This window comes from Pteropus alecto, unplaced genomic scaffold (assembly GCF_000325575.1).
Source record: "Pteropus alecto unplaced genomic scaffold, ASM32557v1 scaffold205, whole genome shotgun sequence".
Classification (NCBI taxonomy): Eukaryota; Metazoa; Chordata; class Mammalia; order Chiroptera; family Pteropodidae; genus Pteropus; species Pteropus alecto.
The window spans coordinates 1,853,554-1,875,234 of NW_006436672.1; the positions used below are offsets into that span (position 1 = coordinate 1,853,554).

At 56.1% G+C, this 21,681-nt stretch overlaps 1 protein-coding gene across 1 annotated transcript; it reads left to right on the top strand.

Moving 5' to 3' along the window:
* Window positions 1-349: 349 nt before the first annotated feature.
* On the top strand, window positions 350-17,966 carry IL2RB (interleukin 2 receptor subunit beta). The gene is made up of 10 exons (XM_015590628.1): window positions 350-444; window positions 3,604-3,724; window positions 4,185-4,299; window positions 5,107-5,185; window positions 7,405-7,510; window positions 8,928-9,076; window positions 10,230-10,395; window positions 10,941-11,049; window positions 12,489-12,573; window positions 15,566-17,966. Exons 2-10 carry the CDS (start codon window positions 3,637-3,639, stop codon window positions 16,316-16,318), a joined length of 1,650 nt encoding a protein of 549 aa, XP_015446114.1. The 5' UTR covers window positions 350-444; window positions 3,604-3,636; the 3' UTR covers window positions 16,319-17,966.
* Window positions 17,967-21,681: the final 3,715 nt, after the last annotated feature.

A 21,681-nucleotide genomic window follows, 5' to 3' on the forward strand; every position in this document is an offset into this window, starting at 1 on the left:
GGTGTATGTGTGACCCAGATGAAGGTGGCACAGACTTGAGATGGCCTGTGTGAGATGGGGCGGGCGTGGCGTGGGGAGAAAAGAAGGGGCTGCACCCCCTTGGGCTCTTGTGTGCAGCAAGGTGCCTATTTGAAAGCGGTTGTGTGTGTGTGTGTGTGTGTGTGTGTGTGCGCGTGTGTGTGCAAGCTGCCACAACCCCCCCACACACACACACCCCCAGTGGAGGAGGGAGATCTTTATCTAGTCTAGGTGCTTTGGGAGTTTCAGTCCCGCCCCCCCTACCCCAGGCCTTGCCCCCTCCAGGAAGTGGGTTGTAGTCTGTGCTGGCCGCATCTGTCTGCTACCTGGGCCACCAGAGCCAGAGCAGGGCCCTGGGGAGATGGCTGTGGTCCCAGCAACGGAGAGAACCAAAGAGACCGTGCCGCAGCCCCATGTCTCAGCCAGGTAACACCCTGCCTGGCCCTCGCCCGGCCCCGGCCCAGTCCCCAGGTACCAGCAGCTCCCTCATGGCCCCTGCTGCCAGCCCCGAAGGAGCTGAAAGGAAAGGTCACGGGGATGACTTCAGCTCTATCTGAGGTCCCCCGGCGGTTTCTGCCTGAAGGTCTCTCTCCCAGCCCTCCCCACCCACCTGAACTTAGAATCCCCCTGAGGACAAGGCAGACCCTGCTCTCGTGGCTCCTGGCTCGAGAAAAAGCTGGTCACCAGTCTGAGGCTGCCCCTTCTCCCCTGGGGAGGCTGGGGGCTGCTGTGGGACGAGGGGACTCCCAGGGCCCTGGGCTGGGCCCCCAACCCAGAGAGGTAAAGAGGGAGGTAGGAAGACTGGGAGGGGACGGCCACCTGAGCCTCAGATGGTCTGGGTTCTCAGAGAGGGCGCTGGGATGTGGGTGGGAGGGATTCAAGCCGCTTCCTGACGGCTGGGGAATGGGACCCACCCTGGGGAGGCCCCCTCTGTAAAGTGCTCCCCGAAGGGGCTTGTGGGGTGAGGGAGGAGGCCTGGCGGTGAGGTGTGGGTGCTGGGAGGTCCCTTAGCTGTGCGCCTGGGCAGGTCAGTAGTGCTGCAGGCACTGCCTGGGTGGATGGGACCCCCTCTCCGGGGCTGCATGGAGGGTACGCGCTCTCGCTCCTCTCCTGGGCGCCGACTGTTCTTAACTGTGTTTGGAGCACTGGGGGGAGCCATTCTCAAGGTCCCCTTCCTTCCCCCATACCCAGGACCCCGCACTGGTTGGGGAGGTGCCCCCCAGGGTGAAACAGCAAGAGGGAGCCACGTGAATGTATGTGGGTGGGGGCAGTGGCGGTCAGAGAGGATGAGCTGATGGGCCTGTCAAGTTCAGAAGTCAGGAGGGACACATCTCCGTCTCCTGAGCTCCTGCTCCACCTCTTCCCTCAGCCCCCATGAACCCCCACATTCCTCAGCATCCTCCCCACTGGGCCTCAATCTGCATCTGAGTTCAAACCCAGATCAATCTGCATCTGAGCTCCACCCACCTCTAGCCTGGGCAAGAGGCTTCTGTGTGCCTCTGTCTCCTCATCTGAGAAAAAGAGTCATAATAGTACCTACTGGGAGGGTTGCTGTGGGGATTAAATGAGGTCGTATATGCAAAGCGCTAATGACCACGCCAGGCACCGAGTAAGAGCTGAGCATTAGTCACCATCGTCACCGTCATCGTCACGGTCATTATCGTTGTCATCGTCATCATTATCGGCATCTTCTTTTAACTTGAAATCAGATGACTTGGTTCGAGTCCAGCCCCTTGGGCAGCTCAGCCCATCAGCCCTGGCGTCTATCAAAAAGGGGACAGTGACACCCACCTCGAAGCTTGTGGTGGGGACCTAATGAGTCAGTCAATGTGAATGGCGCTTCAGCCGGGAAGGGCGCACGTGGATGTGTGTGAGAACCCGGGACAGAGGTGCTTGGGACTCTGGGGTCTGACTTGCCCTCCTTGAGGATGGGCCTCTTCCTCGCTCTTGACCTTGAGCGGGTTTCCTAACCTCCCTGAGACTCAGTTTCCTCTTCCTCGGAGACTGCTAGGGGGCCTCCCAGCCCCCACCCCTCTGGCACACTCCACGCTCTCCCGCCCTGTCCTGCTGTCTGTCCCTCCATGTCCTCCCCTGCCCCCCACCCCGTGCACTTTGCCCTCTCGGTGTATGTTGCTGCATCCTTTCGGCTGGGGTGGTGGGGAGCTCATTCCAGACGATGCTGCTTCTCCTGCCCGGCTCTCCACCGCCAGGGCTGTGGTTCGGCTCCGACTTTCCTGCGATCTTGCCTTTGCCCCCCGCCTCCTCTCACCCTGGGGCTTTGTGCCAGGCCCTGTGCTGGGCATGGGGTTGCCTGCTGGCTGGGGCCTGGCCCAGGACAACACTCTCCAGGGGATAAACAGTGCCTGTGCCCCAGAGTTGTGATCAAGTGACTAAGGGGAACATGGGGGGCTTGCTGGAAGCCCTTTTGCTGGGCTCTGTACCTTTTGGGATCCTAACCCCATGCCCTGTGCTATTTGGGAGGGTCCAAAGAAAGAGACAACCAGCCCTACCCTGGGGAGCTCACCCTCCTCTGGGGAAGATGGGTTGGACAAGGAGGAGCCCACGGATGCCTCTCTGGCCTCCTTCCCACGCCGAAGCCAGATGTTGGCCTGTGCCCATGTGGGCCCTGACTCCCTGGGGCAGGAAGGCTGTCGGCCTTACCTCTGGGACCAGTGCCTGGGACAGGCTGGGCAAGGTGGGATGGCGTGAGAGAAGGCGCCTTGGGATGGAGCCTGGGGATCGAATCCTAGCTCTGCCTCTCTTGCACATGTGACCTTGGGCAGGTTAATGACTTGGAGCCTTAGTTGCCTCATCTGTGTAAGGGGATAGTCCAAGCACCTGCCACCCCCGGCTGCCGGGCAGATTAATTGAGCCAGTGTACACACAGTGCTCAGCACACACCGCCAAGTATTGTTCTGAGGTCACCAGGACGTGTTCATTGATTGCGCGAACTATCTCAGTGGGCGGGAAGATACAGAGAAGTTACAGGAGGGGGCCCCGCCTGGGCTCTGGGCAGTCCGCCCTGGCTCCGATCCAGGTCTGTCTCTTACCAGCTGTGTGGCCTTAGGCAACTTGCTTCACCTCTCTGTGTCTGTTTCTCCATCTGAAAACGGGGGATAAGAAGAGTATTTCCAATATAGATGCTCTTATTGCTGTATTTAAAGAGTTTAAAACAGAACCTGGCATATAGGAACGCTTTGACGAGTGGTTTTGGTGTAGTTCAGGGGCCGCAGGATAGGGAAGAGGTGGGCTCTGATCCCAGCCCTCTGCTGGCCTCCCTAGGTGGACATAAGTAAATGTTTCCCTTTCCTAAGCCCGTTTCTCCAATTTTGAACAAGGGGTTGGGTTTGCTCAGAGAGCCCTTTCAGCAATGACAACGTGCAGGTCTCCGAATCTCTGAAGGAAGGGAGTGAGCGTGCATGGGGCCGAGGGACCAGCAGGTACAAAGGCCCTGACGCTGGACCGTGTGGCGTGATGGGGAGGACACCTGCTCGCCCTGGGCCGGGCAGGGCCGGCCTGCCTCCGGGGAGGGAGGGACGCGGGTGGGTGTTCACGTGTGCTCTCCCCCTCTCATCTTTCCTCCAGGGCTCCCTTCCCCAGCTCCCACCTGCGGATGTGATGGCGGCTCCTGCTCTGTCCTGGTGTCTGTCCCTCCTCGCCCTCCTCCTGGCCCTGGCCGTCCCTTGGGTGTCCACAGCAGAGAACGGTGAGCACCCTGACATCTGGACAGCTGTGCTTTCCCTCAGGGATGAGGCCAGGGCCTTTCTAGAGCCCTCCCGGGACCCCTGCTTCCTGGCAGAAGGCCCATCATCAGGGGCAGAGGCAAGAAGGAGGAAGACAGGGGCAATGAGACCAGAGATCAAGTGTCCAAGTCTCCCCTTTGCCCTCCGTCCTGCCCCACTCTATCCGCTTGCCTCTCTGAGCCACAGGAAGATGCTGGCTTTTCAACCCTGCCCTGCCTCAGCCCGCCTGAGGAGAACTTATAGGCTATGGGGCTCAGTTTCGCTCTCGGAAATGGGTCCACTAACCCCTTTTCTGCCCGCCAGAGTTGCCTCCCTCCTCATCTGGTAGGCATGGGTGCTGGCTGAGAGAAGGGGCGGGGGGCAAGCCCCGGAGGGAAGGTCCATGGGGACTCTGCAGCCACTCACGTCTCATCTTGCCGGCAGACACTTCCAGGTTCACATGCTTCTACAACTCCAAAGCCAACATCTCCTGCGTCTGGAACTGGGATGGGGGCCTGCAGCCTACATCCTGCCGCATCCACGCCCAGCCAGATCAACGGTGAGTGTGGGGTCGACAGGCAAAACTTCAGAATCGCAGGGTGGTGGGATCTTATCATCACTGATGTTTAGCCTCTTGGAACCCTAACTCTCAGACTCCAAGACAGTTGCACTTCAAGAATCTTGGACTAATAAGACCCACAGAGTCTTGGTATCACCGGAGTCTGGAAAATTTGGGAGTCAGATATTTAGGCTCCTGGAACCTGGATGGGAATGGGGTATGGGAATCCAGGCTAGAGACGAACTGGATAAGGTAGACTGAGGATGTGGGCCTTTGAGCCTCCTGCACTTGACTTTAGAGGCAAGGGCCGGGGGAAGGTAGGGAGCTCTCCAAGCTTTGTGAGTCATCTGGGATTTTGAGAGACCCTCTAGGGCAGCTGTAGGGACAAGGGACTGAGGCGTGGTTGAGAAGCTTGAGGGGTGGTGGTGGGAGTTGACGAAGGGATCTCTGTGATGCAAACATCCTGCTGGCAGCAGCAAAGCTGGCTTTGGGTTTGTCCCTGCCTCCCATGGGGCTCCCAAGGCCCAATCAAGCCCCGGGGAACACTTCGCAAGGCTTTAGGTGGGGAGGCCAGGTGTCCTGAATTGGTTTGTTTCTAGAAGGTCAGTCTGGCTGCTGTGGGCCAGGCTGGGGTGGAGGGGGCAGAGAAAGCCTGTGAGGGAAGCTGGAGCAGGTTGGGGAATCGGTGCCTCTGAGAGGTTGGCATAGAGCACCTGCACAAACTGGCCTCGCCGCATGGGGGACCATCCCAAGGGCCAGCTCTGGGGTCCCTCTTTTGCTTCTAAGGAGGTTCTTTTGCCTTGACAGGCCCTGGAACAAATCCTGTAATCTGCTCCAAGTGGGGCCGTCATCCTGGGCCTGCAACCTGATCCTCGGACCCCCAAATGTGAGTATCTGTAGCTGAGGGGAATGGCTGAGGGAGGGTGAGTGCCAAGGGGTGCCCTTCCAGGAAAGGAGCCGGGGCCTGGCAAGCCCAGTGGCCAGCAAGCTGCAGTGCAGAGGGCTGCCTGGGGCTGGGAGGCGAGAGGAAGGAGGGCAGTGTCCGAAGGCCAGAACTCAGGCCTGACCTGGGGGGACGGATGCGTGCGGCACAAGGCTCACGTTCTGCCTTTGCTCCTACCGTCTCCTTCGTGCTGTGGGTCCTGCGACTCTTCTGCAGTCCTCATCAAGTGGGGCGAGCACCCCAGTAATAATAACAGCCACACATCCAACTCTTCCTGATGTCGTAGCAGGTGCAGGGTGGTATGGGGTCAGGAGTGTGGATCCCGGAGCTGGATGGTCTGGGTTGCAGCCCTGACTTCACTATATACCAGCTGGGTGGCTTCTACGCCTCACTTTCCCCTTCTAGAAAATGGGAACGATAATGGCACCTACCTATAGGATGGATCTGAGCATTAAAGCACTCAGAATCCCACCCAGAGGAGAGCATACACTTGACACAATCGTCAGTAGATTCCTATGACGCGGGGTGGGCACCAGCATTGTCCCCTTAACTGATAAAGAAACTGGGGCTCAGAGGTGTGGTCCTTGCCCAAGATCACACAGCCAGGGAGTGGCTGAGCTGGAATTGAACACAGGTATGTCAGCCCAGACCTTTCACTACGGCACTAGGCTGCCTCTCGAAAGGCAGGTGGCCATCTCCATGTAGGTATACAGTCAATGCTTGCCTGTCAAACCCTCCTTGGCAGCAGCGGGCACTGGGGATGCCCAGACCACACTTCCCAACCATCACCAAGTTTATGCATTCTCAAGGGGCAGGAGAGGGTGGAGGTGGGTTTGCCCAGTGTAGCTGATCAAGGCGCAGCCTCTGGAACCAGACTGTCTCCGAGAACTCTGCGGGTGGTCTGGCTTCAGATCCTGGTCCCACCTAGCTGTGTGACTTTCCTAACTGTGTGACCCTAGGCAAGTCCCTAAGCTTCTCTGTGCTTCTGTCTGCTCAGCTTTCGGATGAGATAATAATAGTGCCTGTCTCATATGTTAAGCGCTGAGGAGAGTGCCTGCCACAGACTAAGTGCTCAACAGAATGTATTATTGGCATCTTTACAACAATAATAGTAATAATAATAATGATAATGCTATTATTATCTGGGAAAATCTAGCCCCCGTTGAAGCTGGAAGAAGGCTGGGGCAGGGTCCTCGGGGTGTAGAGGGAGGAATTATTCTCAGCCCTGGGAACTCTGATGATCAAGTTTAAGGTTTACTCAAAGCGGGCCCTACAGCAGGTCAGATGGACTGTGCCTTTGGCCCTGGACCTGAAAACAGCATCCTGGGCCCCAGGACACGGGTCCTAACTGGGCCTGCACTAGAGCTGCCTCCTGCAGCGCTACCCTCGGCCACAAGCTGCTCACTCAGCAGCCCTCGGTCAGGCATGACGGGCCAGGGCTGCAGTTTCTGTGGGGCCGTGGACACAGCCCAGATTAGAATCTGGGTTCCCCTGCTGACCAGATGCGTGACTTTGGGCAAGGCCCTTAACCAACCTGAGCCTCAGGTGTCTCGCTTGCAGGATTGACAGCTGTGAGAATCAGCCAGAGAAGAGGCTAAAGCACCGGAGCAGGGCCTGCCCACAGATGCTCAGTACTGGGCCATTTCCTTCCAGAAAAGTCAGGGTGTAGAGGTGGGGAGGGATGGGGGAAGGGAGGCTTTCACACACAAAGCTATGACACAGGTACGGTTCCAGCCCTGAGCCTTCTCGGAAGCTCATTCTGCTTGTATACCTCTTGTGATGGGAAACTCCTTCCCTCACAGGGCAGCTCACCTCACTTTAGATACGGGGTTGACGAACTACTGTGGCTCACGGGCTAAATCCAGCCTGCCGTCTGTCTGCTTTTATAAATAAAGTTTTCTTGGCACAGAGCCACACCCATTCTCTTACATGCTGTCTGTTGCAGAGTTGAGCAGTTGTAACAGAGACCACGTGACCTGAAAAGCCATACATTTTTACTACCCAACCCTTTACAGAAAGAGTTTGCTGACCCCGACCTTAGACAGCACTGCAGCCTTGGTTTCCTCTCCCATCCACCGGTTCTTCCCTTGTCCTCATTCTCACAGGTCCTCAACCCCACCCCGGCTGCTGGCAGTAATGTCCCTGCCCCACTTCCCTTGCAGGCTCAGAAACTGACCGCAGCGGACGTCATCAACATGATAGTGATGTGCCTCGAAGGGAAGACGTGGAGGATGATGACGACCCAGGACTTCAAGCCCTTTGACAACCGTAAGTTTGGAATCCAGGCGAGCCTGGGGCGCGGGTGGGCATCTCCTTCCCTATCTTCTCTCTGGGATTGCACCGTTCCGGTCTTTCTCCATCAGCTTCCACAGCTCACCAGCTCCCTGCCCACTGCCCTCGGGGTGAAGTCCCTGCTCCTCACCCTGTCATTCAAGGCTGCTCGGAATTCTGCCCGGTTTCCCTCGCCAGCATCCCCCTCCGATGGCCTATATTCCTGCTCTCTGAACTCATCTTCCCTATCCATGCCCCTGAGCCCTTGCACGAACTGGTCATAGCCTGGAAGGCTCTTCCCACCTGGAAAATTCCCACTCACCCTTTTAGGCTCAGTGAAGAGTCACCTCCTCCAGGAGGCTTTCCCAGACTCTCCCAGCCCTCCGTACCTCCTCTTTCAGGATGTTTATGTCCTGGGTCATCCCTGCCTGATTATGGGTCTGCTTCCCTCACTGGGCTGTGAACTCCTGGAGGGCAGAGCTTCTGCCATCCCTATGTCTCCGTTCTGAGTACTCAGCACCAGGTCTGACCTGGGCAGGGCTCTGGGAAGGTTTGCTGAATGACTGAGTGCCTGGCCCCAGCCCCAGTCATTCCCGTTTCCGCCTGGAACTTGGGAGCCCTCTCTGTGGAGGGGGTGGGGCAGAAGGTGAGATCCGGGCAAGGAACTAAATGCAGCTCCGCCTTAACTGGGTGTGACCTGACTGGCAGATCATTTAGCATGTCTGAGCCTCGGTTTCCTCATCTGTAAATGGGGGATAACCAGTGACCCGCTGTGCCTGATTGTTGTAAAGCACCAATGAGCCAAGACTCAGAAACTGCTCAGTACGTGCTCAATAAACATTCGCTTCTTGTTATTTGAGGAGTTCTACAGTCTCAGAATTATAAAAACTTAGGCCGACTTAACTTCAGAGATTATAAAATCTCATAATCGTATAAGATTAATGACATGAAATTAAAAAGACAATCCATGTAAAGCTCTTAGATTATTTCCGAGTGCAGAGAATGATTCATTTGTTTAGCGGATATTTAATTAAGTTCCTACGTCTTGCCACGTAATGGTTCTCGGCACTGAAGACACACGAGAGAACCAAGTTTCTGCCCTCAGTGAGCTCACAGTCTGGTGCGGGAGACAGTGAATAAAGAAATAAAAATAGATATTTGATATGTCAGGTAGTAATACGTGCTAGGAAGAAAAATAAAGCAGGCGAGGGAGTGGAGCGTGTCGGATGGCTGGGGAAGGCTTCTCTGAATAGGTGACATTAGAGTGTGACCTGCCAAGCTCTGGGGGAAGGGCACACCAGGAGGGAGAACTAGCAGGTGCAAAGGTGGGGGGGGCGTGTCTCGGCTTTATTATCTCAGCGTCATGATCCAGCATCCCCAATGCTCACTTTCCCTTTCTCTCTCTCGCCTTCAGTTCGCCTGTTTGCCCCTGACTCCCTCCGAGTCACCCACACAGGGACCCAGAAATGCAACATAACCTGGACCGTCTCCCAGTCTTCCCACTACATAGAAAACGACCTGGAGTTTGAGGTCCGGACGAGGCTCCAGGACCATAGCTGGGAGGTGAGTACATGGCCCGGTCTGACCTGCCCTGATTCCTCCTTCCCGTCCGGGTTGGCATGTCCATCCTTTACCTCAGCAAAGGCACAGCAGCCCCCAGGGAGCCCCTATTGCTTCTCCGTACCGCCTGCTCCCGCCTCCCCCTCCCTTCACATGTCCCGTGACAACCCAGGGGTTCCAGCTGGTGGTGAATTCCAGGCTGGGACTAGGGCAAGATATACGTAACCAAGAGGCAGGCAACTGCCCTCTCCGTGAGATTTCAGAGGCCCCGGGATGCCACCTCGACACTCTTCAAATCCAGCGTGGTCCAGGTCCACAGGGGTCTGTTCTTATCCATTCACTCATTCCTCTGTTCACTCACTCAGTCACTCAACAAACGTTTACTGAGTACCTACTATGTGCCAGACACCGGGAAGAGAGTGAAGGGCAAGACTGATAGGTTTCCTGCTCTCAGGAAACTCACACGGGGTGGGGAGGCGCAGACAGTCAGCAAACACAGAAACTGGAGACTATGGAATATTGATCAATGCTATCGCAAAAACGAAATAGGATAACAAATCTGAGAGGGACTGGGACGGGCTTCTTCAGACTCAGGTGACCAGAGCAGGCTGCTCCAAGATCTGAGGGTCAAGGAGGAGCTGGCCCTGCAAAGATCTGGGGCAGGTTTTCTGAATGGAGGAAGCAGCCACTGCAAAAGCAAGACATTGCCTGGGCGTGTGGGGACAAGGGAAAAAGCAAGAGGGGGGATGTGGAGGTGGGAGGGGTCTGCGGAGAAGTCCCTCTTTCTGGTCGCGCACAGAACAGGCTGTAGAGAATGCAGTGGAGGCAGGGAGACCAGCTCGGGCCTGACAGGTGGTGGGAGACCAGACCCGGAGCGGGGAGAAGAGAGAAGGAAAGGTTCAGAACAGGTTCTGCAGGTGGAACCAGCCGATGGGCAGATGGCTTTGGATGGAGGGGATGAGAGGGAGGGGTTTAGGATGACCCTGGGGTTTGGGCCCCACCAACTAGGTAGTCAGGGAGTCTTTTGGGAGGATGGGGTGGGGGTGGAGTGGGGAGCGGCCGGAGGGAAGAAAGGAAGATGCCGCTTTGCTCAGCCTTCCAGCTGTGGGAGGGTGGGGGGCCCCCCTCTGCTCTGACAGCTCCGTCTCTACCCCAGGAGGCCTCCCTGTGGATTATCAAGCAGAACCAGCAATGGATCAGCCTGGAGACACTCCTTCCAGACACCCGATATGAGCTTCAGGTGCGAGTGAAGCCCCAGCTCAACAGCCACGAGGTTTGGAGCCCCTGGAGCCAGACCCTGGCCTTCAGGACGAGACCTGCAGGTACTAGTGGGCAGCAGGGGTAGAGGCAGAGCTCGGACAAGACAGGGTGGCTGGGGCGTGGCTCTGGGGGCAGCTGGGGCTACAGGGCTCCTCTGTCATCATTAGCTCACTTGATGGGACCGTGCAGGGTGGGCAGTGTGGGCATAATTGTGCCCATGGGAACAGGGACTCGGTGAGGGGATGGGACCTGCCTGTAACCTTGTGAGTTAGTGAGGAGGTAAGAGAGGCTCTTTCACTTTCTCCACCCCGAAACCTCAACTTCTGGTTTCTGGCATTGTTGGGGGTCGGCTGCTTTCACCTCTCAGCCTCAGTTTCCTCGTCTGTAAAGTGAAGTGAAGGCTGGGCTGCTGTGGCGAAGGCCTGCGCTGGCCCGTGTTGGCCTGACACAGAGCAGGTCTGTGGGCCGGCTGGGACTCTGTGAAGGTCTTGGTCAGAAGTCAGCCTGTCTCCCAGCACCAGGTCAAGGGTGAGGGGATGCTAGAATAATCTGGGTGAGTCGGGGTACTTCTCTAACCCCTTTCCTTGCTTCTCCCCGCCACGGGCAGAGAAGGAGACACTCTCCTGGCTGGGCCACCTCATGGTGGGCCTCAGCGGTGCCTGTGGCTTCGTCATCTTAGTCTACTTGCTGGCCAGCTACCGGCACCTTGGACTATGGTAAGAATGCTCCCCATCTATCCTGTGTGCTCCTCTCCCGCCCCGCAGCCCCTCACGCGCGCGCGCACACACACACACACACACACACACACATACGTGCACACACACCCTTTGCCAAGTCAGGTTCTGGGCTCAGGTCCCTACCTGGACACACCAGTGCTCCCTCTGCCCTCCCAAGGGTCCTCCCTGCCTCACATCTGGCTTTTCCCTATGACCCATCCCCAAAGATGGAACCCCATGGAACCAGCCCGAGGGGAGCAGGAGAGGGAGAGCCCCAGGGGTCCCTGCCCAGAGCATTACTCTCTGGAGCTGAGCAGGTGTGTGTGCGCGTGTGTGTGTGCACATGTGTATGTGCATAGACCGGCTGTCTGCGTGTGTCCTTGTGGGTCTATCTGGGTTTGGGCCTTCATTTGTTTATTTCTGTATCGACTGAGTCCAGCTCAGCGCCAGGTATGGTGCTGAGTGCTGGCGAAGCAAGGGTAAGCCACAGGCATGTGGTCCCATCTTCCCGGAGCTCACAGTCCTATGGGGGGGAAGGCACACACATAATGACACGCCGTGATGAGGACGGTGAAGGAAGGCACCGGGGGTATCGGAAGCAGACTGCAGAGAGCGGAACCTCGGCTGACGGTTGGCCGGGGACAGCTTCCCTGAGGAAGTGACGATTCCTTTGAAATCTGAATGAAGGAGGAACTGACCGGGCAGGGTGGTGGGATAAAGGGGTACATCCCGGGCACAGGAAATAGCATGCGCAAAGGCCTTGGGTGGGAAGTGGGGACAAGCATTCTGGAACCGAGGTAGGCGTGGCCGGAGCCCAGAAGAGGGTTGGGGGAGGGCTGGCTTGAGCCTGGATGTGTGGGCAGCAGCCAGGCTCTCGGGCCTCGAGGCTGGGGCATACGTTTTGACACAGAGCGTACACACACTGGGGTACTTGGCTTGGCAAGCAGCGCATGGGCTGGAATTCAGCCCCCACTCAACACCCCCAAACCAGGTGCTCTTGGGCAGTGCACACCCGGAACCACCGTCCATGGCAGCCTTGACCAGGAGGCCCACAGCCTGGCCTCTCTCCGACCTCCCTCCTGGTTCGCTCCGCTCCAGCCTCTCTGCCCCTGACCCCTCCGGCTCATGTGGTCCCCCACACCCACATTCTTCTCTGCCACAACACTTTGCTCTTTGTTGCCACAGAATAAGTGGTAACATTTCACACTTGGTTCTGTCTCTTCATTAGAACATTAACTCCTTGAGAGCAGGGGGCCCTTCTCTGTTGGCCATTCTTGTGTCCCTGGCGCCCAGTAACCTCCCTTCCTGGACATTCGATCCATATTGACTGAATAAATGAAGGAACGTGGAGTGGCTCCGTGCCCCGCCCTCTGAACCGTGGCTGACGGCAGGACACTGGCCCTCTTCGCTTCTAACCCTCTAACCTCTCCCCTGTTCAGGTTGAAGAAGGTTCTGAAGTGTCACATCCCAGACCCCTCAGAGTTCTTCTCCCAGCTGAGCTCAGAGCACGGAGGAGATTTCCAGGTAGGAATCTGGGGTGGAGGACAGAGCAGGCGGCCGACGCGGGCTGGCCAGAGCGTGGGCCGTGGTGCCAGCGGGCGGGGAGTGGTGCAGAAGTAGCGGGCTTTGCACTGTAGGCGAACACTGAAGTGAGCAGCCTCTGGGGCGGGCATGGGCCCCTTTCCCCAGCTCTGGTACCCGCACTCTCTGAATGGTACCTCCTGCGTGAGCCAGACGTCCTGGGTTCTAACCCTGGCTCCGCCACTTTCTGGCTGTGTAATCTTGGGTGAGTAATAGAACTTCTCTTTGCCTCAGTTTCCTCATCTGGAAGAGGAGGAGGAACATAGCGTTACTATGTGTCTGGCCCCGAGAACACTGCCTAGCACACAGTCAGTGCTCAGCGGGCCCTTGCTAGAGTTAATGTCACCAGACTGTCGGCCGAGCAGGTCTTGCCAGGTCCTCCCCATACCACAGAGCGCAGACTTGTGGTACAGTGCCCCCTCTACCCCTGCAAAGAATCCCAGGGGAGGCTCCATAACGTCTAAGGTCCTCTAGGCACTCCCGGCCACACACACACACATTCGTTTTTACGGTGCGGGTCCACGTAGTAGTGACACTCTAAACATCATTTAATGTTCCGTCGTCTCCCCTCCCCCAGCTCACGCTCACTTCAGGAAGGAAGCTTCAAGGGGAAGGGGGATGTGGTGGGCTGCTTCTGCCACCCTACCCAACCCCTGCCCCCGGCTCCCTAGATTTGGGGTGGGGGAGGGGACAAGGTGGGGGTGGAGGTAGGTCAGGAGGAGTGCTGAGGGGCTGGAAAGCCAGGCTGGACTGGAGCTGTCATGAGCTGGCTTCGGAGTTCTCTATCGGGGCTGGTCAGGGCCCCTTCTGGAATTCTTTGGAAAACTCTTAAAGACGGGATATCTTATCTATGGTACTAATGTAACCAGGGGAATGTAGCTCCTTAAAATTCTTCCTTCAGCCCTAAAGGGAGTGAGCTTCCCCATCAGCAGAGGTATACAAGCAATTCTTGGCTGACTAAATGTCAGAGACATAGCCGGAGAGACTCCTACATCGGAACTGGATGGAGGCTGGACTAGATGCCTTCCTGGTTCTCTTCCAGCTTGAAATCCTTCTGATTCTATGGGCCTAGGACATCTGAAGGTGGAAATGGGGTCCTTCCTAGACAGCTGCAAACCACTGCATCTTCCCACGAGGTCATCCTGGGTCTAGAGGCCTGCCTTAGGGCTAGTGTGTGGAGGAGGCTCTGGGGACTCACGATGTGGCCGGGGGTTGGGGCTGGCCAAGAGGGACCCCTCTCTTACCTGTGCATCTAGGTGGGAGGCCTGTCCCTCTCTCTCTCTACCCCAGAACTCCCAGCTGCAGGGCCATAGGCCTACAGCCTTGGCCATAGGACCTGGGAGTGCATGCAAGTGTGTGAGTGTGTGTGAAGGGGGACGCGTTTCCCCTTGTGCTCCCCTCAACTCCCCCCGCCCCCCCCACTTCAGGGCATCGTGGACGGAGGCACAGGCCCAGGAAGTGGCTGACCACACACACCTCTGAGGGGGCTCAGGGAGGCCTGGCACACCAGCGCTAGCCACAGGCCTGGCCTCTCCTTCCGGCCACGCATTCAGAGCTGCTGCCTGGCCCTGCCCTCCACTGCCTCTTCTGCTGTAGGGACCCCGCCCGACCCCACCCGACCTGCACCCTTTCCTCTCTCCAAGCCCGCTGCTCTTCCTTGCCATCCTCGGCCTGCATTAGTGTCTCTCTCCCTCGGCTTCTTCTGTAACACAAACTCCTGGTTTGGGGGAGGGGTAGATTTTGTCGAGAGATGTGTGTGTGCATGTGTGCCTATATATACGTGTGTGGGGTGTGTTTACGTGTGTGCACGTGCATCTGTATAATAGCCAGCACAGCCCCGGGAACTCACTCTGGGGAGGGACAACCAGGACATTTCTCTACTGGTCCATTAATTCATTTGACATATATTGATTGAGCCCCCAGGCCCCATGCTGGGCGCAGGAGGGGACCTTATCATTAGGCCTGGTCCCTGGCCTCTGGGGACCACAGCTGCTGAGGGCTCCCAGGACAGAGAGCTGTGGAGTTCTCAAATACACCCACTCGAGGACCCCATCATACCACCCTGAGGGATCTGCCACCCCGACACCTCTGTAGTCTGCACTGTACCCTGTGCCAACTGTTTCCACCTTCATTTTCTTACTGGACAGCACCCTGCCGGCCGACAGGGAGGAAGTAGGGAAAAGGCAGCTAACTGCTGGGGGACTGAGGCTCAGCGAGGTGCAGGGACCTGCCTGGGGTCACATAGCTCGTGAGAGACAGAGCTGGAGCCCAGTCTCCCCGCTTCTGGCCACGGCTCTCTGGACTCTGGAGCGATGAGAAGTGTTCTAATGGGGCTTTACTCTCCGTGGAGGGAGGGTGTGGGAAGTGGGGGGAACGCAGAACGCTGGGAGGAAGAGGTGAATTGGAGGACCCCACTGGAGATGTTTCCAGGGCAGAGTGAGTGTTGAGCTTGGGTCCCAGCTCTGCCACCAGCTGGCTGTGTGATCGGGGCCAGGGCATACCCTCTCTGGGCACCTGTAAGGTGAACAAGATGTGCTCTCGGGCCCTTTCTGCCTTGGCATTGGTTGTTTGGGGACACACTAGCACTAGTCCCAAACAGACACTGACATTCTACCCTTTGCCGTGTCCCTGGTACCTGGAGCAGCACCAGTAGGCACTCAGGAAGCAGTCACTCACTGAGCCAGCACAGTGCCTGGGCACCTGCAGTGGGCCGGGAAGGCCTATGCTGGGGCTGGGAAGCAAGCACCACCCTGGGCTGACCCAGAGGGTTTCCCAAGCCAGTGGGCAAGTGGGTGGGGTGTGGGGGGACAGTCAGGGAGGGCTTCCAAGAGTGGGCAGCCCTGAGCGGCTTGCTGCAGGAGGAGAAGGAGGAGTTAGTGGCTGCTGGGAATCTGGAGGTGTCCTACTCACCCTCTGCTGGTCTGTCTCCTGGCAGAAGTGGCTTTCCTCGCCTTTCCCCTCATCATCCTTCAGCCCCAGTGGCCTGGCGCCTGAGATCTCCCTGCTGGAGGTGCTGGACAAGGATGCCAAGGCCACACAGCTGCTCCTGCAGCAGCAGGACAAGGGGCCTTCGCCTGCCCTTGAGACCAGTGGCCACTCTTCACTGACCAGCTGCTTCACCAACCAAGGCTACTTCTTCTTCCACCTCCCGGACGCGCTGGAGATTGAGGCCTGCCAGGTGTACTTCACCTACGACCCCTGTGCCGAGGAGCCCGATGAGGGGGGGTCTGGGGCGCCTGAGGGGTCTCTCCTCCCTCCCCTGCCGCCTCTGCCAGCAGAGGACCATGGCTACTGCACCTTCCCCCCCGGGGAAGACCTGCTGCTCTTCTCCCCAAGTCTCCCTGTCGGCCCCCCAAGCACGACACTGCGGGGTGCCGGGGCCAGTGAAGAGAGGCGGCTTCCCTCCCTGCATGAGGGGGTCCCCAGAGACTGGGCCCCCCAGCCCCTGAGGCTTCCCACCCCGGGAGCCCCTGACCTGGTGGATCGCCAGTCGCCTCTGGAGGGTATACCAGGAGTAGGGGGAGAGGAGGGCCCAGCCCCTCGCCCTGGGGAGGGGGCTGGCTTCCCCTGGGCCGGCCCTCCCAGGCAAGGCCAGGTCAGAGTCCCCACATCCTGCCTGACGCTAAATACTGATGCCTACCTGTCCCTCCAAGAGCTCCAGAATCAGGACCCAGCTCACTCTCTGTAGGCAGACAGCCAGGGGTGGGGGGCAGGTGGCTGCCTACTGTTGCTCCAGATCCAGTTGAGGACTCTCTGTCCTCAGGTTTGTACATTGCTGAGACACTTGGTGTCCGGTTGCCCCAGGGACATCTCTGTCCAGATGGACCCCACCCAGCCCTGCACACTCGACCATTCACTTCCAAACCTCAACTGCTGCTCCCTGGGCCTACTGCCCAAGCCAGGAACTTTGACTGCTCCCCTCCCTTGCCAATCATGGGGTTCCCTGGGTTTTGCCTCTGAAGCATCTCTCCTCTCCAGCCTGTGGCTGCTCCTCAGGGAGAGTTCTCAGGGTTCTCCAGGGGTCTGCACCCCAGCCTCCTGATGGGGCTTCCAGCTCAGTGTCAGCCCCTCTCACCCACCCTCCACAGGGTGGCCCGAGCAGTCTTTCTGAAATGCAAAATGGCTGTGCTGCCCTTGTTTAAAACCCCGCTGTGGCTCTCCCCTGCCCTCAGCCCCACTTCATGGCCTACCTTTTGCCCCATCCGTATCATATTGGGTCATTTCCTTCTGGAACCCTCTCAGTGGTCCTCCTGGTTCCCTTGGAGCTTCCTCATGCCTCCACACCTCCCCTGGAGGAAACGCTGCCTCCCTTAATGTGCCCAAACCTTGAGTTTCAGTGCTGGAGGGACAAACTCTCAGGGTCACAGAGAAGCTGGACAGAGCAGGCCTTGGTATCTCTCCTGATCTCAGAATGCTTGGCTACTACATCTTTAGTGCTGTGGCCCAGGCATGGACACAAATCCCCTAGCAAAGTAGACAGCAGCTGGATCCTTCCCCAGCGGCTTCGGAGAGTCATCAGACATGCTGCTAGAAAGAAACCCGTCTTGGTGGCAGGTCCTGATGCTATCACAGGGAACCCACTCCTGGGCCCCTCCTACTCTACCTTCCACTGCAGGGTCTCTTCTGCAGCCCAGGAGCTGGCACACCTCCAGAAGGGCAGCTCTGTTCACTGCACTTGACACAGGGTGCTTGGCACCTCACTATGTTCCTCGGATGAGTTAATGAACTGCCTGGCACCATCTTGCCTGGGTTCCCTGTGCCCAGCTTCCTTCTCATAGGGGGCACCATCCACCTCACAGGAGCACCCTGGGCACCTTGACCCTTTTGAGGTCAAGACTTGGAGAGGCGAAGCCTCATGCCCACTAGCTTCCAGTATGCTGGCTCCAACAAGGGACTCTTCCCTTCACGTGGCAATCCTCCCCCACTCCCCACTTCCCTTGCAGGGGTCCCCACCACCCCTCTATTTCGTTTTCCTCTGTCCCTAGCATTGATCACAACTGTGATGTCTTCCATAATTTACCCTCTTGTTGCGGGGCGGGGGGAGTGTAACTCACCTTAGAATTCATTCTTAAGACAAATTCTAAGCTAGGAGAGCGCAGTGCCTGAATTTATAGACCCCACTCGCAGCTGATTGGGCATTTGACGCAAACACCGCCCGCCCCCCCGCACCGCAAGAGGCTTACCAGCATCCTATGAGGTGGCTTAGAAAAAAAGCTCTGTCCAATCAGGGAAGCCAGGCCTGAGCTGGCCAATCAGATTTCTTTGTCTTGGGTATTTGAACTCAGCGCGGGACTGAGGGCCTGGGAGCAGGTGCAAGTGGAAAGGGCACAGGGAAAGGCTGGTTGGGGGGCGGGGGGAGGGTAACTCAGCTTAGAATTCATTCTTACGACAAATTCTAAGCTAGGAGAGCGCAGTGCCTGAATTTATAGACCCCACTCGCAGCTGATTGGGCATTTGACGCAAACACCGCCCGCCCCCCCGCACCGCAAGAGGCTTACCAGCATCCTATGAGGTGGCTTAGAAAAAAAGCTCTGTCCAATCAGGGAAGCCAGGCCTGAGCTGGCCAATCAGATTTCTTTGTCTTGGGTATTTGAACTCAGCGCGGGACTGAGGGCCTGGGAGCAGGTGCAAGTGGAAAGGGCACAGGGAAAGGCTGGAGAGGAATTGAACCCTGGCTCCTGATACAGAGACTCCTACTACAGGGTGGGGAGCTACTGGCTGTTCATTCAGGATTCCTGTTTTCCTTATGCCCAAAATAAACTCCCCTTTCCTACGATTGCTTGAATCTTGGATTCTCACCACAGAATAGCTTAATGATCCAGAGGTTTCACTTCCCACCTCACGATACCCTATGTTCTGGGCTGCAACGGTCCTCAATTCTGGCCTGAGCCTCGGACCCCAGCTCCGTGCCCAGACCTGTCCTGGGGTAAACTAGGAAACCTCTCTGAAAGTTACTTTCCACTTTGCAGAATTCTTGGGAGGCTTACATTTCTCAAGCAGTGGTCATTTGTATCACATATATTTTTAATGATCAGTGTGTACCATTTTTTATTTTGTTTACTTAATATTTTTCTTTAAGCCAATTCATTTTTTTGTTGAAATACTTCTATTTAAAGAAAAAAGATATATTACTTCTGTAAGTGGAAAAACTGATATTCACTATAAATAAAAGGTAACTACAAAGAGTAAATATAATAAAAAGAAATGTTTCTGTTCACTGCCTGCTGGAAATCTGCTGTCTCTTAGTTTAAAGGGGAGATTAGCAAGGGTTGGGAAGCTGTTGAAGAGATGGTAGCACCAAACGGAGTCCCCCTCCTTGAGGAAAAGCAAAAGAATTGTGAGGTGAATATCTTTTTCACTAATTGGAGTCAGTTTTATCGTATCCTGTGTTTAGATACCATCTGACATGGTCTCATGGGAAAATATTGTACTTGATTTTTATATACATATACAATTTTTTTAAAAAAATAATTTTTCAATGCCCTTGACTCTGAAAAGTTGGATCAGATCATGGATGGCAATATCTGGCATCCATAAAACAGCGTTCGTGGCGGACATTGCTAAATGATATGGCCCTCGTCCCTCCGAAGCTTGGGTGCAGCTCTAAATTCTGTTGGCAGGTCCCGATTAATCATAGCAGACACCTGGTGATAACCCTTAAGGTCCCTTCCACAACAGAACCTCAGGTTTTCCAGGCAGGAAAAACAGGCTGAGATGATAGAGGCTGGAAAGCTGAAAGGCACCTAGGAGCAGGCACTCCGAGGGCATCCGGCTGTCCCCACCGTGTCTGACGAGAGACCTGAGCTGGTGGTGAGCAAGGTAAGGGGCCACTTTACACACCAGGTGGAGATGGACTGGTAGATCAGAGCGGATTCGAGTATGGGCCTTGGGAGAAAAGGAGAGAGCAGCTGGCAAGGGTGGAAGGGGTGAAGGAGGGACAGGCCTGCCTGGGTCAGATTGCAGGGAAGAGGAGCAGCACCAGCTGGGGACCAGGCAACCTAGGGCTCGGAAGCGGTCAGGCGCAGAGTGGGAAGCAGGAGGCAGCCAGGGTAGATTGGGGAGTAAGAGAAAAGGAAAGAGAGGTGGGAGGCCCTTTCAGCCTCTCAGGTCTCCAATTTCTTGAGCTGTATTTATTCCTTTACCTCCCCAATCTCCTAGTACCCCTGCTCCCTCCCACCTCCCAGGTCCCACTCCAGGCAACTTCCGGTGTCCACGATTACCAGAAAAATGCCGGTGGAAACAGAACAGGACTAGGATGCATGGCCTGCCATTGTCCTCCTAATTATCGACGGTCCGAATAACTCCAAAAATGGTCAAGCAGCACATTAAAAAGGGATAAGAAAACAAATATTAAATTCCAGACACTGCGCCAAGCACTTCCCAAGCAACATCTCTCATCCCCTGAAAGGGACCCTGAGAGGCAGGTGTTGCATGCCCCACTTCGTAGGTTAAGAAACTGAGGCTCAGGGAGGTTAAGAAATGCAGCCAACGGTTGATACAGCCAAGGTTCAAACTCAGGTGCATGTGGCTCCAGAACTTTTAGCCCTTTGCATATACAAGGCTGCACGGGAGACAATTATATGGATGGACAAAATAATAAAGCAAAATTCCATTCTAAACTTCCTGACAACCAATTAAAAAACAAAAAAAAAAGCAGCACACATTCCATGATTGCGACTGTGGTTGAAACCATCCTCACCCTTGTGACCTGCTCAGCCTCCTCTTTGGTCCACCTATACCCTGCCACCTGCCCCTCTAATCCTCCACCTCTGAGCCCTGCTGGGGTGGTCTTCCTCCGGTCACACCTGGCCACGCTACATGCCTGCTTAATCACCCAGTGACTCCCTGTTGTTTCTGGATCAGTGGCTGAACTCCTTCATGTGACAGGCTATGCCTTGGGAGGCCTCGGGCAGGTCTCATCTGCTCTCATGTCTCACCTGTGAATGGAGTAGTCATATTGGATGTTTTCTAAGTGCTCTCTGAGCTCTGACGATTTGTGGTTTCAGACCCCACACGGAATGCGGCTTGTGGCCAGAATGACTCTTGTGTTTCACTTCAAGAGTCGGGCTAGGGATGAGGGTAAGGACCACAACTGATTCACTTACTTTGGCATCTGCTGGTCCTTGCATTTGAAGTAGTTCTGACACGCAAACGACCTACTTCCAGATTCCTGCACATCCCTCAGGACCCCGTGCACGCATCCCCACTTTGGAGAGGCCCTTCGATTGGTCCCAAGTAGGGCTGGTGACTGCCTCCTACTGTTCCCTTCTGAGTTCCCTCTGTTACACCACCTGCTGTGCTGTGGGCCTGACCCTGTGCTAGATTCTGGGATGTAGGAATGATAATAATAGCTGCAGAGGAAAATCAATCAGACCCCATTAGCATAGCCCTTATTCCGAAATACCAGGCTTTCAAGGCTGTGGAAGAGCCTTCTAACTTAGGGAAGGAAGGTGGATGGAGTGGGAAAGGAACAGCTGCAGGGACAAGGACCTGCGAGGGCCGCCGTGGAACATTCTGTCCATTGAGGTGTCTTTGAGAGCTAGCTACGTTTACTGAGCGCTTAGCATGCATCAGGCTCTGTTCTAAGCACATTGTGTTATTAACTCTAATTGATCTTTACAATGTCAGGAGAGAGGAGGGAAGAACTATTCTTACCCCATTTTATGAATGAGAAGACTAAGACACAGAATGGTTAATGACTTGCCCAAGGCCACACAGCCAGAACACAGTAGAGCAAGGATTTGAACCCAGATGGTCTTTAGCACTCACATGGCCAGCTCTTTATAGCTTTTAAAGTGTGTGCGTGTCTAGTCTCATAAAATCTCTCAGTGACCTAGCAAGACAAGAATGATCGAAATTCTGAGTCTCGCATCACAGATGAGGACAGGAGGCCCTGAGAGAATGGTGCCATGTCCTAGGCAGGAGGAAGGACTGGAACCCTGGACTCTGACCCCTACATCCTCATGGCCGTTGTCATTGTGGATGAGGGGCTGTGTCGGGTTGTTGATTAAAGCTGAGCTCAGCACCAGAGGCCTCTCAGCCCAGCCCCTG